The sequence below is a fragment of the Pseudoliparis swirei genome, chromosome 4 (assembly GCF_029220125.1).
Source record: "Pseudoliparis swirei isolate HS2019 ecotype Mariana Trench chromosome 4, NWPU_hadal_v1, whole genome shotgun sequence".
Taxonomy (NCBI): domain Eukaryota; kingdom Metazoa; phylum Chordata; class Actinopteri; order Perciformes; family Liparidae; genus Pseudoliparis; species Pseudoliparis swirei.
The window spans coordinates 29558088-29572562 of record NC_079391.1 but is presented as its reverse complement, the minus strand read 5'-3'; the positions used below and the strand labels follow the sequence as shown (position 1 = coordinate 29572562).

Below are 14475 nucleotides of genomic sequence, written 5' to 3'. Positions count from 1 at the left end.
TCTAAATATTAGAATATCATGAAAAAGTATACTAGTAGGGTATTAAACAAATCACTTGAATCGTCTAATTGACTCGAAACACCTGCAAGGGTTTCCTGAGCCTTGAAAAACACTCAGCTTGGTTCAGTAAACTAAATCACAAGTATGGGGAAGACTGCTGATCTGACTGCTGTCCAGAGGACCATCATTGACACCCTCCATCAGGAGGGTAAGACACAAAAAGAGAGGCGCAAAATCCAAGTTGCTTGAAATCCAGTGTGAAGTTCCCACAGTCAGTGATGGTTTGGGGAGCCATGTCAGCTGCTGGTGTTGGTCCACTGTGTTTCATCAAGTCCAGAGTAAATGCAGCTGTGTACCAAGAGATTTTAGAGCACTACATGCTTCCGTCTGCTGAAAAGCTCTATGGAGATGAGGATTTCATTTTCCAGCATGATCTGGCACCTGCCCACAGTGCCAAAACCACCAGTAACTGGTGTACTGACCATGGCATTACTGTCCTCGATTGGCCTGCCAATTCCCCTGACCTGAACCCCATAGAGAATTTGTGGGGTATTATGAAGAAGAAGCTGAAAGACACCAGACCCAACAATGCAAATGAGCTAAAGGCCACTATTGAAGCATCCTGGGCATCCATAAACCCTCAGCAATGCCACAGGCTGATTGCCTCCATGCCACGCCGCATTGATGCAGTAATCCGTGCAAAAGGATTCCCAACCAAGTACTGAGTGCATTAATGGACATTTTCAAATGTTTGATTTTGTTTTGCTGTTATAAATCTTTTTTTTTAACTTGGTCTGAGGAAATATTCAAATTTTATGAGATAGGATTTTAGAGTTTTCTTAAGCTGTAAGCCATAATCAGCAATATTAAAAGAATAAAAGGCTTGCAATATTTCAGTTGATTTGTAATGAATCCAGAATGCATGACATTTTTGTTTTTTTAATTGCATTACAGAAAATAAAGAACTTTATCACAATATTCTAATTTTCTGAGACAGTCCTGTATACTGTATGTATACCTGTATATTAAACTACCTGTTAATGCATACTTCCCTGGACCAAACAGGCCTTTGTTTTTTCAGTGTATTTGATCTTTAATAGTTAGAATATTGATTATTGATATGAAAAGTAGTCATCAGCTCATGACATGTTCACATCAAGCAGTTCTGATAGGAAGTCTGCACCATGAGCCTCGACCACCATCAGTGTGTTTGCTGCTCCCAGAATAACCTCAGTTTATTCCGAACTGATCAACATGAGATGATTGTTTTTACATCGAGACCCGAAACAAACTTGTTGACTAGTTGGAAAACGGGTTTTGAAGGAGATCTGAAATATTTAAAATCATTTAAAGACATAAATGAGTCGGAAAACGCTCCGATCAGCGCTCTCCACGGCGGTGAGTAGGTGAGGTTTGGAGGCTCCTCAGACACAATACAGACATCATCGGAGCTCTACATGACTTCAAGATGGAGAGAAACAAGTCCTCTTTCGGCTCCCTTCGCCGTCAGCCTTCAGTACTTGTTCCACGTGTAGTTTTAGTCTTTTATCAGCGAAGAGAAAACACAAGTGAGTCGTCTTTCAGAGCGCTCAGAGGAGTCCCGGGCTGGGTTGAGTCTCCACGGTTCTCATGGAGGCTTTAAGTACCGCCCCCTGCTCGCAGCTCTTCACCAGTCAGTCTCACTCTCGTGTTTTCTGAGCATCAACGGAACAAAATGGCAGAATCAGCTCCAGCTCAAGCCGCCGCGCCGGCCAAAGCAGCAGCCAAGAAGAAGGTGGTGTCCAAGCCGAAGAAGGTTGGTCCCAGCGTGGCGGAGCTCATCGTCAAAGCTGTGGCCGCTTCCAAGGAGCGGAGCGGCGTGTCTGCTGCCGCCGTCAAGAAGGCTCTGACCGCCGGAGGATACGATGTGGACAAGAACAAGTCCCGCGTCAAGGCCGCCATCAAGAACCTGGTGACCAAGGGGACGCTGGTCCAGACCAAGGGGACCGGGGCCTCCGGCTCCTTCAAGATCAGCAAGCAGGAGAAAGTCGCTCCCGCAACCAAGAAGCCCGCAGCGAAGAAACCCGCAGCGGCCAAGAAGCCCAAAGCAGCGGCAGCCAAGAAACCTGTAGCCGCAAAGAAGTCCCCGAAGAAGGCGAAGAAACCCGCAGCGTCCAAGAAGCCCGCAGTGGCCAAGAGCCCAAAGAGCCCCCAAAAGCCCACCAAGAGCCCCAAGAAGGTGGCGAGGAAGCCCCCCACAGCCAGGAAGACCCCCGTCAAGAAGGCTGTGAAGCCCAAAGCCAAGAAAGCAGCACCCAAGAAGAAGTGAGCTGCTCTCAGGCTGGACAACAACGCTCCTATAAAAGGCTCTTTTAAGAGCCACCCACACCGTCTAAGAGCTTTTTCTTCCCATTTTATTGTATATGTTATAATCATGAGTCCCGTTCATTTTTGTACTGTTCAAGAGCCTGAAAAACACAACAGGACATTTATTTTACAGAGTAATATGAAATGAGGGGGGGTATATTTAATAACCAAGATATATTTATTTGCAACATAATGGAATAAATATGCCTGAACACATACAGCTCATACTAGCACTTCATTCGTTTTCCAGTTCCACAACAAGCCTATTTCTATATCCAGCACATTAGAGACATTTGACAAAGTAATATGGCTCATGATAATATCCTGAGACCCAGTCCATCCATGTGTGTCCTCTGTGGTGGATGTCTTGGTTTTTGCATCTCTTTGACTAATTTGAGGTATCCTCTCAAGTCTTGCTGTACTCTCAAGAGGACATCCGCGGCTTTCCAGTTGTACCACGTATGTCGGTATTATCTATATTCAGCACATTAGAGACATTGGAGAAACTCCAATGGTTCATGATAATGTAATATTTATCATTCCACATCTACATTCTCAGTTTTGAGAAACTGGAGACTGGATCTGTGAGTCTGTCTCTATCTGATAAACCAGCTAGGGTGTACAATGTCAGCTCGGCCCTGTGACCCTAACATAGGATAAGCAGTTTGGATAATGCAATCAAATGGAAAAATAACTCCAGGACCAGGACGTGTTAAAAAGGTTGTTGGGCGGCCTCCATCACCTCCTCTTTTGTATCTCACCACTAATATTAGCAACATTGATATAGCTATATAAATTCTAGATATCTGTATCTATTTCCCTGTATGCATCAATACACACATGTCTGATCACTATCATTTCGTAACAGTATCACCATTACGATTTTATTCTTTAATTAGTATTTGTCTTGATTTAACATAATTAATTTGATTTTCTAAACTAAGTGTAATTATTTATTAATTCATGATTCAAGGCTGGCTGTTTTTTAATTATTTTCTATACACGTCATAGTTTGGGTTCAGGCTAATGTATCGCTTTATTGATTAATCAATTTGAAGAAACATTTCATTCCATATTCTATACATTTTAGTTTATTTGGTTTCAGGCTAATGCATTACTTTATTAATTAATCTAAATTTGTTTATTTTTGCATTATTTAGTTCTCTACATCTGATTTTAAAGAAATCTTGTATTCTATATTTGAATATCTCCTATACTTTAATATGAGATGGATTTTGTTATTTTATCACAACTATACTGTGAATCATCCACGTGCTTCACTCCACTAGCTCACTAAATACATCCGCTCACAACAACAGTGACTTGTTCTGCGCATGCTCCGCTTAGCAGCCAATCCGACGCAAGCAACAGCACAGCCTTGGTTGCATCGAGCTGATATATATTCCCCGCCTTGAGCGTCAGTAGATACTTTCCCACTCCGAAGAATCAGTCAATCATGCCTGAATCCACCGTCAAAGCGCCCAAGAAGGGCTCCAAGAAAGCCGTCTCTAAGGTAGTCACCAAGACCGGCAAGAAGAGGCGCAAGTCCAGGAAGGAGAGCTACGCCATCTACGTGTACAAGGTGATGAAGCAGGTCCACCCCGATACCGGCATCTCCTCCAAGGCCATGGGCATCATGAACTGCTTCGTGAGCGACATCTTTGAGCGCATCGCCGGTGAGGCCTCTCGTCTGGCTCACTACAACAAGCGCTCCACCATCACTTCCAGGGAAATCCAGACCGCTGTCCGCCTGCTGCTGCCCGGCGAGCTGGCGAAGCACGCGGTGTCTGAGGGAACCAAGGCGGTGACCAAGTACACCAGCTCCAAGTAAACCTGCAGGAGACCACCACCTCAACGGCTCTTTTAAGAGCCACCCACCTCTTCTTAAGATCAATTTCTAATGTGCACAGAATATGAAACTAAACACGATATTTTACTCTCCCCATGATCTTCACCGTATATAAAACCTGACTTGTTAAAGCAAGAAATAAATGAAAAGCTCTGAACTGAGTCCCTGGTCTCAATCATATTTATATGTTTATTTATTTGGTATATGTGTGTGTGTTCAGTTGAATCTAATAAACTGAGCAGCAGATGTGAATGGAGCTCACTGGAGTTTAGTCAAAAGTACCATATCCTTTTGGTGAAAACAAACATGTGAACCTGGACTAGTTCTGCAACTAAAAATTTAAAGTAATTCTATAAATTGTGCCTTGATATTTAAATATGAGGCCTTGAGGTCACTAACTTTCAGTTTTTCAATTCAGTTTATTTGTATAACCCAATTTCACAAATTACAAATTTGTCTCAGAGTGCTTTACAATCTGTACACATAGACATCCCTGCCCCAAAACCTCACATCGGACCAGGAAGAACTCCCAAATAACCCTTCAGGGGGAAAAAAAAGGGAAGAAACCTTCAGGAGAGCAACAGAGGAGGATCCCTCTCCAGGATGGACAGGTTTAATAGATGTAATGTGTACAGAAGGACAGATTTAGAGTTTAAATACATTCAATGAATATGACAGAGTGTATAAATAGTTCATAGTAGGCTTATTCCACGATGGAGACCTCCACGATCCATCAGGCATGTGCGAACCTGTTGTAGAGGCTGATTCTGGAGAGATGGTTCCTGTCAGACCTTCATTCAGTGAAGCAGCTTTAATGTGAATGAGTAAATATGTCAGCATCTGCTCCTACAGAGATAACAATGAATGTGTCCTGTTTGAGTTTCACAAACGAAAGAAACGTCAACAAAACAATCTTTTAAAAATAGTTATTAAAATAAATATTCAATAAAATGTATGTAAGTTAACAACTGAATTGTGTGTGTATACATATATATCATGACTGCTAGCTCGGCTACAAAGACTAGTTTATGAACAGAAAATACTCATTTCTGATCCATTGTGCTTCTGGACTTCTAACAGACTTCAGACCAGGATGACAGTTTGTCAGTCTAGGCCTCATTTTACAATTAAGTCAGCGTCCAAAGAAAGACATCAACAAATGCATGTAAGACAGAATTAGGCAGATCCCCACTTATAATATACATCTACAAACGAGCACTACATTTTTGGAATCAAGTTCAAACAAATTCACAAGACCATGTTGAAGCCTCTGAAGCCAAGAGCTGGACTCAGAAAAGAGTCTCCTGAGTTCTCACACCCACCCAGCTCTACAAAAAACAGTTAGAGTCAACGAATTACAAAGAAAAGCAAATAAACATATATGGAACATTGGAAAAAAGACTGCAAGTCAAAAGAGATAACAATGTTAACAGAGATTATGAACTGGCAGAATATCTCTTTTCTGTCAGGGGTCAGAGACAGACCCTGACCACCAATTAGCAATCGAAAAAGGCCAACAGAAGAAATCTTGGCAACCAAAAGAAAACAGAATATGTGGTCAGTGTTTGACAGGTGAGGTGGAGACAGAGATGGACTTCCTCCTCAAATGTGATAGATATACAGAAACCAACATGGTTAGACCGACTCGGCTCTTAGATCTCTATAAAGCCAATAAAGCCAATTGAATTGAGAGAGAGACTAGTATAGTAAACAATAATATATAAATAGTGTCTTCTTGTCTACATCATGAAACTGTACTTTAGTTACATTTTAAGTACAATATTGCCTCCCAAACGTTTCACTCGCTTGTTTATATGCAACAAGTCATAGAGACACATTGCTGATTCATGATGGTGATCAGCGGGTGGCGCTAAAGCACCAAAGAGTCTCATCAACCTTTATGTTAACCAACGAAGAAGAAGAACAGCTCGCTTCGTGTCTTCTATCACGTCCTCAGACATGATATAGATACGTGTGAACGGCTGGTCGCTGGTCACCTTGTTGAAAGACTTTGACAGTGAAGATGAGCGGAAGAGGGAAAGGAGGAAAAGGACTCGGTAAAGGAGGCGCTAAGCGTCACCGTAAAGTCCTCCGTGATAACATCCAGGGAATCACCAAGCCCGCTATCCGCCGTCTGGCTCGCCGCGGTGGAGTGAAGCGTATCTCCGGTCTGATCTACGAGGAGACCCGCGGAGTGCTGAAGGTGTTCCTGGAGAACGTGATCCGTGATGCGGTCACCTACACCGAGCACGCCAAGAGGAAGACGGTGACCGCCATGGATGTGGTGTATGCTCTGAAGAGACAGGGACGCACCCTCTACGGATTCGGGGGTTAAACTCTGACTGGCAACCAAAACCAAAGGTCCTTTTAAGGGCCACACGCTATTTAAAGCACTGACTTCCAACATAGTTTTATCTATTCAATTGTGAAAATCCTTTAAAGTTTTTATTTCATTTCTGTGACTAGAAAATGAATAGTTATACCGATCTAACAATAAATAATATAGTTAATTGACACTTGATAGAACTCTTGGCTAATTTAAATGTCATTGTTTGTCACTGTCATACAGGGGGGAAATGTTCAATACAAATGTTAATGTATATTTATTGCTTTTATCTGTACTGTAGGCAGACATGGCTAGATGCAAACTCAGTGGAGGAGCAAAGAAAAAGAAGACAGAGAATAGACAGTGATCCAGACAGCAGAAGGGACAATCTAGAGAAGGAGAGACAAGGTGGAAGAACAGGGTCCAAAATAGGAGAATTAGGACCAAGGGAACAGAGGCACTGCAGGAAGTATTGGAGGAAAGCTCAGAAAAGGTCAAGAAGGTCAAGACAGGAAGTAGACACCCCTCCAGATAGTCCAGTAGAGCAGAGTATGCAGGAGCCAACTTCCAGTAGACGTGCTCAACCGAACCAGGATGTGTTTAGCTTAAAGTTAAACTTTTACTTCGTTTATAGAATAGAGCTGGTGGTGTATTGAGTTAATTCTTGGTCATTAAAGATCTTTACCTTTCACTGTCCCCATTTTCTTGGCCTGTTTATGTTATGTGTGCCATTTCTCTAAATTGATGGTCTCGTAACACAGAGGATTCTGGATCCTGCGTAGTTCATTGACTTTGCAAATAAGTTTAAAGTTTGCCCAGATAAATGCATTTATAATCCAAGCATAGAGGGACTGAAAACACATGAATGTCTCATGTGTGCTTTACGGCCTTGTTAACAGACCTTGTTTGCTGTGATGTTACATCAGTCCGTCAACACCGTCAGTTTTGTGTAAATATTAGGGCTGTCAATCGATTTAAAAAAATTAACTAATTAATCGCACATTTTGAAATCGCGATTAATCGAGCTTAAAAGTGTTTTCCTTCTTTTTAAAGACAAAACTTCACACAGAGCTGTCTTTTCAAAGAGGCTCCTACATATACAGTGCCAGCGAGGTATTTAATATCGTGGATGATAAATTGTTTCTTCAGTGAAACATCAGATTAGTTTAAAAAAAGAAGTATATTGAGAGTATATTGAGACCCCATTGGTCCTGTCATCTTTTACACTGAACAGCAGCAGAACCAGTGGCCTTGGTAACTGACTGACATTCAAATATGTCACGTTAACCCTCTGGAGGCTGGGGGCATTTTATACATTTTACAAAATAAATTAAATTCACCGTATAAAGTCTTTTGCATGTGACACACCCCCATGTGTTATACATCAAACATTCCAGAACAATCTCAGCTCTGAAATGAGGCTCATTGTCCTCGCGCCGTGTTCTCTGGTTCTCCGACTGACAGGCTGCTAAATGAGCCTGACCTGTGAGGTGGGAGGTCCTTTGTGATTTACTGAGTGTTCATTGGTTGTTTTTTTCCCGAAATGTTGACAGACAAACGGATTGACCAATCACGTTGAAGATTTCGTGTGACGAGTTCTTTCCGTGCCGCGTCACCCGACACGTGCCTCTCGGTTCCTCTGTGTATCAGAGGGGGAGACGGGAGGAAGGAGGAGCAGGAGGAAACCCGACTGATTCATCCACGAGTTTAAACTGATTTCTGCTCCTTATTTTCGCGGAGAAATAATTGTTTTTAAAACGGAAACAGTGTCAAACCGTACTGCCGCGGTTTTAAAAAAAAGAAAAGAAAGAAAAGAATTGCGTTAATTGCGTTAAAATATTTTAGTGCGTTAACGCGGCCAAATTAATCGCATAGATTAACGCGTTAACGCTGACAGCCCTAGTAAATATGTTACATTTTTAAAAATTCCAACGGCGTTTTTCCTCAACTGTGTAAAATAATAAAAAAGGGAATACAATGGTTTTTTTTATCACTTAACTAGGAGTAGGCACACTATTAAATATTTAAATACTTAAAAGTGTCACTGAATCATTTAAATTAAAATAAAATGATTTCTAATGCATCAGACAGAGTTGACAAATGTCAACACACAAATTGGATCAATGTCATTTTTTATAAAAAGTGATTTAATAAAAAACGTGTTCCTTTACAGGGTTTGTTAGGTCAGATGTGTGTTTATGAGAAAATCAATTCCAAATGAATGTGCTGCTCATTTTAGTTTTTTAGATTTCAAAAGTAGTTTTGTCCCTTATCTCAAGAATCAATCACCACTCACTGTCCTTCCCTAAACAGGTGGTTTAGCCAGTGTTTCATTGTTCACATTAAGAATCTTAAGCAGACAGGAAGTCTCAACCATTAACATTCATATTTGTTGAATCTAACTCTCCCAGGAAATTGTTTACCGAAATCAGCGTGTATCAAAAGGTTTTCACATAGGATTTTAATTAAATTCAGTTTATTTTATATAGCCCATTATCACAAAATACACATTTGATTGACACACATGATTCCTTATGGTCATATGACATCTACTGCTTCTGTCCATCCTGGAGAGGGATCCTCCTCTGTTGCTCTCCAGAAGGTTTCTTCCCTTTTTTTCCTATGAAAGGGTTTTTTGGGAGTTTTTCCTGATCCGATGTGAGGTCAAAGGTCAGGGATGTCTGTGTTAATAAATAAAAATATAGGTTTATCTAAAGAAATATATATATTTATTAGGGCTGTGAAACGATTAAAATTTTTAATCGGGTTAATCACAGGTTTTTGTGGATTAATCATGATTAATCACATATTACCGATATTCTCGGTATATTTTGTGAGAACATAGAGATTTATGACAAAAGACGGATATATACATTTATACATTCTTCTATACAATGGTGCTGCAACTCAGCAGTTATTTAGCAGTTTTCTTCCATATGGAACATTAATACATCTTCATCCTAAACAGAATGTTTAACCCTCCTGTTACCTTTCGGGTCAATTTGACCCCATTCAATGTTTAATGTCGGTGTTCTTTGGGGTCAATTTGACCCCAGGCTGTTTTTCACTGTGTCAAACATATAAGAAATATCAACTTTTTTATTTTTTTAAAGGGCTATTTAGGTAGTCAACAAACAAACATAAAGTACCTCACACTTAAACTTGGGAAGCAATATTAATTCTAATAATTTTCTGGAGGTTTTAATTGCTGGGGTCAAATTGACCCCGAGGGTAAAATATGTTAATAAATGTAAAGGTAACAGGAGGGTTAAACAGAACATTTTTCTCTTGTTTGTCAACCATTTACTCCACCATGACACAATCTAAAGGCCTCTAGTCTTCCTCTAGCAGCTGCTGAGGCAAACTGACTGTGTGGGTTTTCTTCATGAACTGGGCCGTGATGAAAGGGACGGCGGGGACACCGCTGCAAAGCTGAAACCTCACTGGCCCGGACACGGGGACAGATTGACAAGTGACTTCTTTTTTGCTCGGTCGATGCGCGCACGGAGCTCTGTGGCGCGCCAGACGGAGATCGATAAGTGTTAACGCAACGCGAAGAGACAGAAATGACATGCTGCTGTGGAGATACGATCAACAACAGACGTTTAGTTTAATAAAAGAACAAAGACGTGCTATAGAGAACATGTCAGGGGCGGGCCAATCTTTTAATGTCATGCGATCTACCGACACTACGCCGCGATCGACTGGCAGGTCGCGATCGACGTGTTGAGACCCTGATCTACAGGAAGTAAAAGTCGTAACAAGGTTTCCGGAGGTGAACCTGCGGAAGGATCATTACCGATGAACAGACCGTCTGCATGAGAGCGGACAGAGTTCAGATTGAAGTGGTGTATTGGAAGCTCATTTTGCAAGTGACTTTTTTTTCGTCCCGACGACCAACAACAGACGGATTGGAAGCTCATTCTGCGCATGCGTTAAATGCGTTAAAAATAAATAACTAGTTAAACCTGTAATTGAATTAACTGAGTTAACGCGTTATTTTTCACAGCACTAATATTTATATATATATATATATAAATATATATATATCATATAGGTTCAAGACTTGCAGCAACCCAAGCAAGAACACTTCTTCAACCTTATCATGAACAACAACTCTGCTAACATCAACAACAACAATGTCTCATTTATTTCTAATGATCTCATCAATGCAATTGTGATTTTTTTAAATCATGGAGAAGAGGGAATATTTGATAGAAAACTGAACGCTAATTTGTTTTTCCAGTATGAACAGCTGAGTGTCGTTTCAGATTGCGTGCTTTTCTGAATGTTTTACCACAAACTGAACAACTGCATAGTTTCTCCCCTGTATGAACAGTTGAGTGTCGTTTTAGACTGCTTGCATGTCTGAATGTTTTACCACAAACTGAACAACTGATTGGTTTCACTCCTGTTTTGGCTCCAGAGTGTCTCTTCGGTGTCTCTTCCTCTTCCTCTTCCTCTGGGTCCTCCTGGTCCAGACTGGAGCTCCAGTCCTGCTCTTCAGGGGGAACCTCTTGTTTCATCACCAACAGCCGCTGGACGTCTGTGGAGAATAATAAAATACATTTATACATCTTAAGAATCTCATATTGAACTCTAATATTCAATAGGTTTATTAATGAATGAGGTCAGGGTTTTGAGGGAGAACATGAAAAAATCGGAAGTGAAATCATCTGAAAGTACAATATGTACCTCTGAGGTGTCGTACAGTAAAACGTACATGCAGGGTTTTTCCTGCATAGAGAAAATGTGGGCGCGCGCCTAAGTCGTTTTCCCGAACGCCTATGACAAATCCCGAGCGCCTAAGGCAAAAAAAAGTCTGCGATGGAAAAAAAAAACTGTGTTCATCACGTGCATGTCAGCAAATATGTTCTCAATAGGGATGCACCGATCTGATCGGCGCCGATCCATATCGGCCGATATTCCCATTATCGGTTTTGATCAAACTTGGCCAATCAGATGACATCAAATCTGCGAGAAAAACTATCAGAGAAGTTTCAATCGCCGCGCATCGCAACGGAGACGATGCGCCCGGCGAGGGCCGCAGAGTGAGAGGTCAACGAGGGGATCCTCACCACCGAGCGGCGTCCCCGTCCCCCGAGTTGAATCTCTGGGTCGACTCAGCCGACTCTCACATGTCTGCCCCTAGAGACTGATGCTCACGGTAAACGCATTCGATCCGGAGCGCGCGAGGGTTTTGATAAAGTTAGCGGAAGGATTTAAGTGTCAACATCCGGTTTTGAAAAGTTAGCGGAAAGAACCACGTGAAACAACATCCGTTTTTCAAAATAAGATGTCGACAAATCATACACGAGCATATAAAAGTAAACAATGAACTGATTTTGTATCTTTATAGATCGTTTCTGAGATTTAGCTTAAATTATGCTAACATTAAAACATTTTTACTGTACCAAGGAAGAGTTTCTAAAAATAAGTCAGACTTTTGTATGTTAAAAAAAGTTCTGTAAATAGATTTCCCCAAGAGTTCCAGGAAATGAATAATGCAGATGTGTTCCATACATATCTGAAATCCCCTACAATAGCAATCAATCAATTTTAATGTATCAATTAGGACATTTTTCAAAGTAAAAGTCCTAAATGTTTCAAGAAATCGGTAATTTCTTTAATGTTTGAGGTGCTTTTATGTTTGAGGTGCTCATAGTCCTCGGCAATAATGCTACACAATAAATAGAATGCTTCAATCGACACCGTGATCGGTGATCGGTATTATCGGATCGGCAGATACTGATTTCAGTGATCGGTGATCGGCACCAAAAACCTGATCGGTGCATCTCTAATTATCTATCCCCCTTTTTACATAATTCATTATGTAACTAAACACTAATATAAATCTAGAAGAATGGGCTCTATTAATACATAACTGTTACATCACATGTCATTTAGCAGACGCTTTTATCCAGAGCGACTTACAATAAGTGAATTCAACCACGAGTACAAACTCAGAACTAATAGGATCAAGAAAGTAACATTTCTTCAAGAAGCCAAACTACAAAAAAAACATAAGTAACACTATGAGTAATACCATGATGAGTAATACCATGATGAGTAATACCATGAGTAACACCATGATGAGTAATACCATGAGTAATACCATCATGAGTAATACCATGATGAGTAATACCATGATGAGTCATACCATGAGTAATACCATGATGAGTCATACCATGAGTAACACCACGAGTAATACCATGAGTCATTCCATGAGTAAGGGGGGGAGGTGACTTCAATCGTAGGTAGACGATCAATATAGAAAATTACAGTGTGGCAGGCGGAGATTTCAGGGTGGCGGGGCGCCACCATGTTATAATTGTAGGGCAAACACTGCAGCAGTTTGATCACTTTACGGCAGTTATTTTGTTTTACGGCAGTTTGATCACTTTACGGGAGTTTGATCACTTTACAGCAGTTGGAACACTTTACGGCCGCCTCCAGAAGTTGTTCTGGCCGCCGTTTTGAAGACCGTCCCAAGAGATCTCCACGTGCAGATCCCGTAACCAGTTTGACTAGAGGACCGTGAGGTGTTTAAAGTTCCTCCCTGATGAATGAGATTAGAGGAGAGCTGGAAACGAAACAGATCCACCAAAAGTCTCGCTCACTCCAGTTGACGAGCTGGCAACGGACTAAATGTGACTTGGAGCCGTAAAACGAGCATGAAGACCGGGAACAATCGTGAAGCAGCACCAACCTGATGTGTGTAGCTCATGTTCTCCTAAACGAGAAACGATGTCCTTATAAGCTGCTGCCAATGTGTCCAACTGCTCAAAAGCCTCGTCAACGACCTCGCCGACATGCTGCTTCACCAACAGTCTCAGCATTTCTCCTGGAGACAACTGTGTGTGACTTATTTAACAGTCTAAGAAATTAATAAGAAGCTAGAAAAATGTCTTATATCAGAAACAGAGAGGAAATATTAACAGTATATTATACTGTTAATATTTCGTATATATACATATTATGTATATACATATATGTATGTGTATGTATATATATTCATATATATATATATATATACATTCATACATACATATATATGCACACACATAAGTACAGTCATATATACATATGTGACAACCTGGTCATTTTAAGGGCAAATATTGTTGTCATGATTGTTATTGTATTGTCGTGTGTTAGTACCTTGCCCCCATCATCCTTATTTTCTTGTTATTATTATTTTAAATGCTTTGTGTTCACCTGCTTTCACCTGAAGTAGCTGCAGGGCGATACATGTGTTCGCCACTAGGTGGCAGTAGCGAGTTTTGCCATGACTGGCGCCGTAATTTTTGTATTAAACAAACAAGTTAGACCAGCATTTCACAGACGGTGACGCAGCTATTAATGTGAGTGAGTCTGTCTTGGTGTTTACAGGTGAGAAACGTACACAAGCTCCAGGCACGTGCACAGATAGAGCCCTAGTGGTGCTCAAGCACCAGCCCCTTTGCCCTGGATGAGTAAAGTGCCCTTTTTGCTGGAAACACATTTTTTTTATTCATCCGTATTTAAGAATAAACGTTACTCTCTCTCTGTCATCAAGTCCCCCCAAATGTGTTTTAATATCCGACGGGGCATTTATTTGAGTTCTTGTGAGAATTTCGCCTAGACCCGCTCCGCGGCGCCCACGAGCCCCCCCCCGCCGCGCCCTCCCTCCTCCTCCTCCACTTCCTCCTCCGCGCAGGTCTCCTCGCGCCACCGAACGGCTGCACCTCCTTCTCCTCTGACCCGCAGCATCAGACCAACAGGTCATGACGGTGTTTGTCCCCTGACGTTGTTTTGTGATAAATCAACCACAACATTAGCGCTGCTGAAAACATGACGTCACTGGTCCGACGGTTCCTAAACAAATAAACAAACAAAAACTCCGTGATTTCAAAGCCTCGTCCAGCTGTTTACTGACGTTAGTTATGTTTAGAGAATAGAGAGAGGGAGAGAGAGA

The 14475-nt window shown here is 41.4% G+C and overlaps 3 protein-coding genes across 3 annotated transcripts; all 3 read left to right on the top strand.

The window, feature by feature from the left end:
* Nucleotides 1-1711: 1711 nt before the first annotated feature.
* LOC130192540 (histone H1-like) lies at nucleotides 1712-2636 on the top strand. The gene has a single exon (XM_056412600.1). It carries the CDS (start codon nucleotides 1715-1717, stop codon nucleotides 2306-2308), a length of 594 nt encoding a protein of 197 aa, XP_056268575.1. The 5' UTR covers nucleotides 1712-1714; the 3' UTR covers nucleotides 2309-2636.
* A 1039-nt stretch (nucleotides 2637-3675) lies between these two features.
* On the top strand, nucleotides 3676-4356 carry LOC130192541 (histone H2B 1.2-like). The gene has a single exon (XM_056412601.1). It carries the CDS (start codon nucleotides 3803-3805, stop codon nucleotides 4175-4177), a length of 375 nt encoding a protein of 124 aa, XP_056268576.1. The 5' UTR covers nucleotides 3676-3802; the 3' UTR covers nucleotides 4178-4356.
* A 1810-nt stretch (nucleotides 4357-6166) lies between these two features.
* On the top strand, nucleotides 6167-7210 carry LOC130192305 (histone H4). Its single transcript, XM_056412164.1, has one exon. The coding sequence runs from the start codon at nucleotides 6219-6221 to the stop codon at nucleotides 6528-6530; it is 312 nt and encodes a 103-aa protein (XP_056268139.1). The 5' UTR covers nucleotides 6167-6218; the 3' UTR covers nucleotides 6531-7210.
* Nucleotides 7211-14475: the final 7265 nt, after the last annotated feature.

Bases quoted from the DNA above. Each gene is read 5' to 3' on its own strand.
- LOC130192540 (XM_056412600.1), top strand. From the start codon at position 1,715: ATGGCAGAATCAGCTCCAGCTCAAGCCGCCGCGCCGGCCAAAGCAGCA.
- LOC130192541 (XM_056412601.1), top strand. From the start codon at position 3,803: ATGCCTGAATCCACCGTCAAAGCGCCCAAGAAGGGCTCCAAGAAAGCC.
- LOC130192305 (XM_056412164.1), top strand. From the start codon at position 6,219: ATGAGCGGAAGAGGGAAAGGAGGAAAAGGACTCGGTAAAGGAGGCGCT.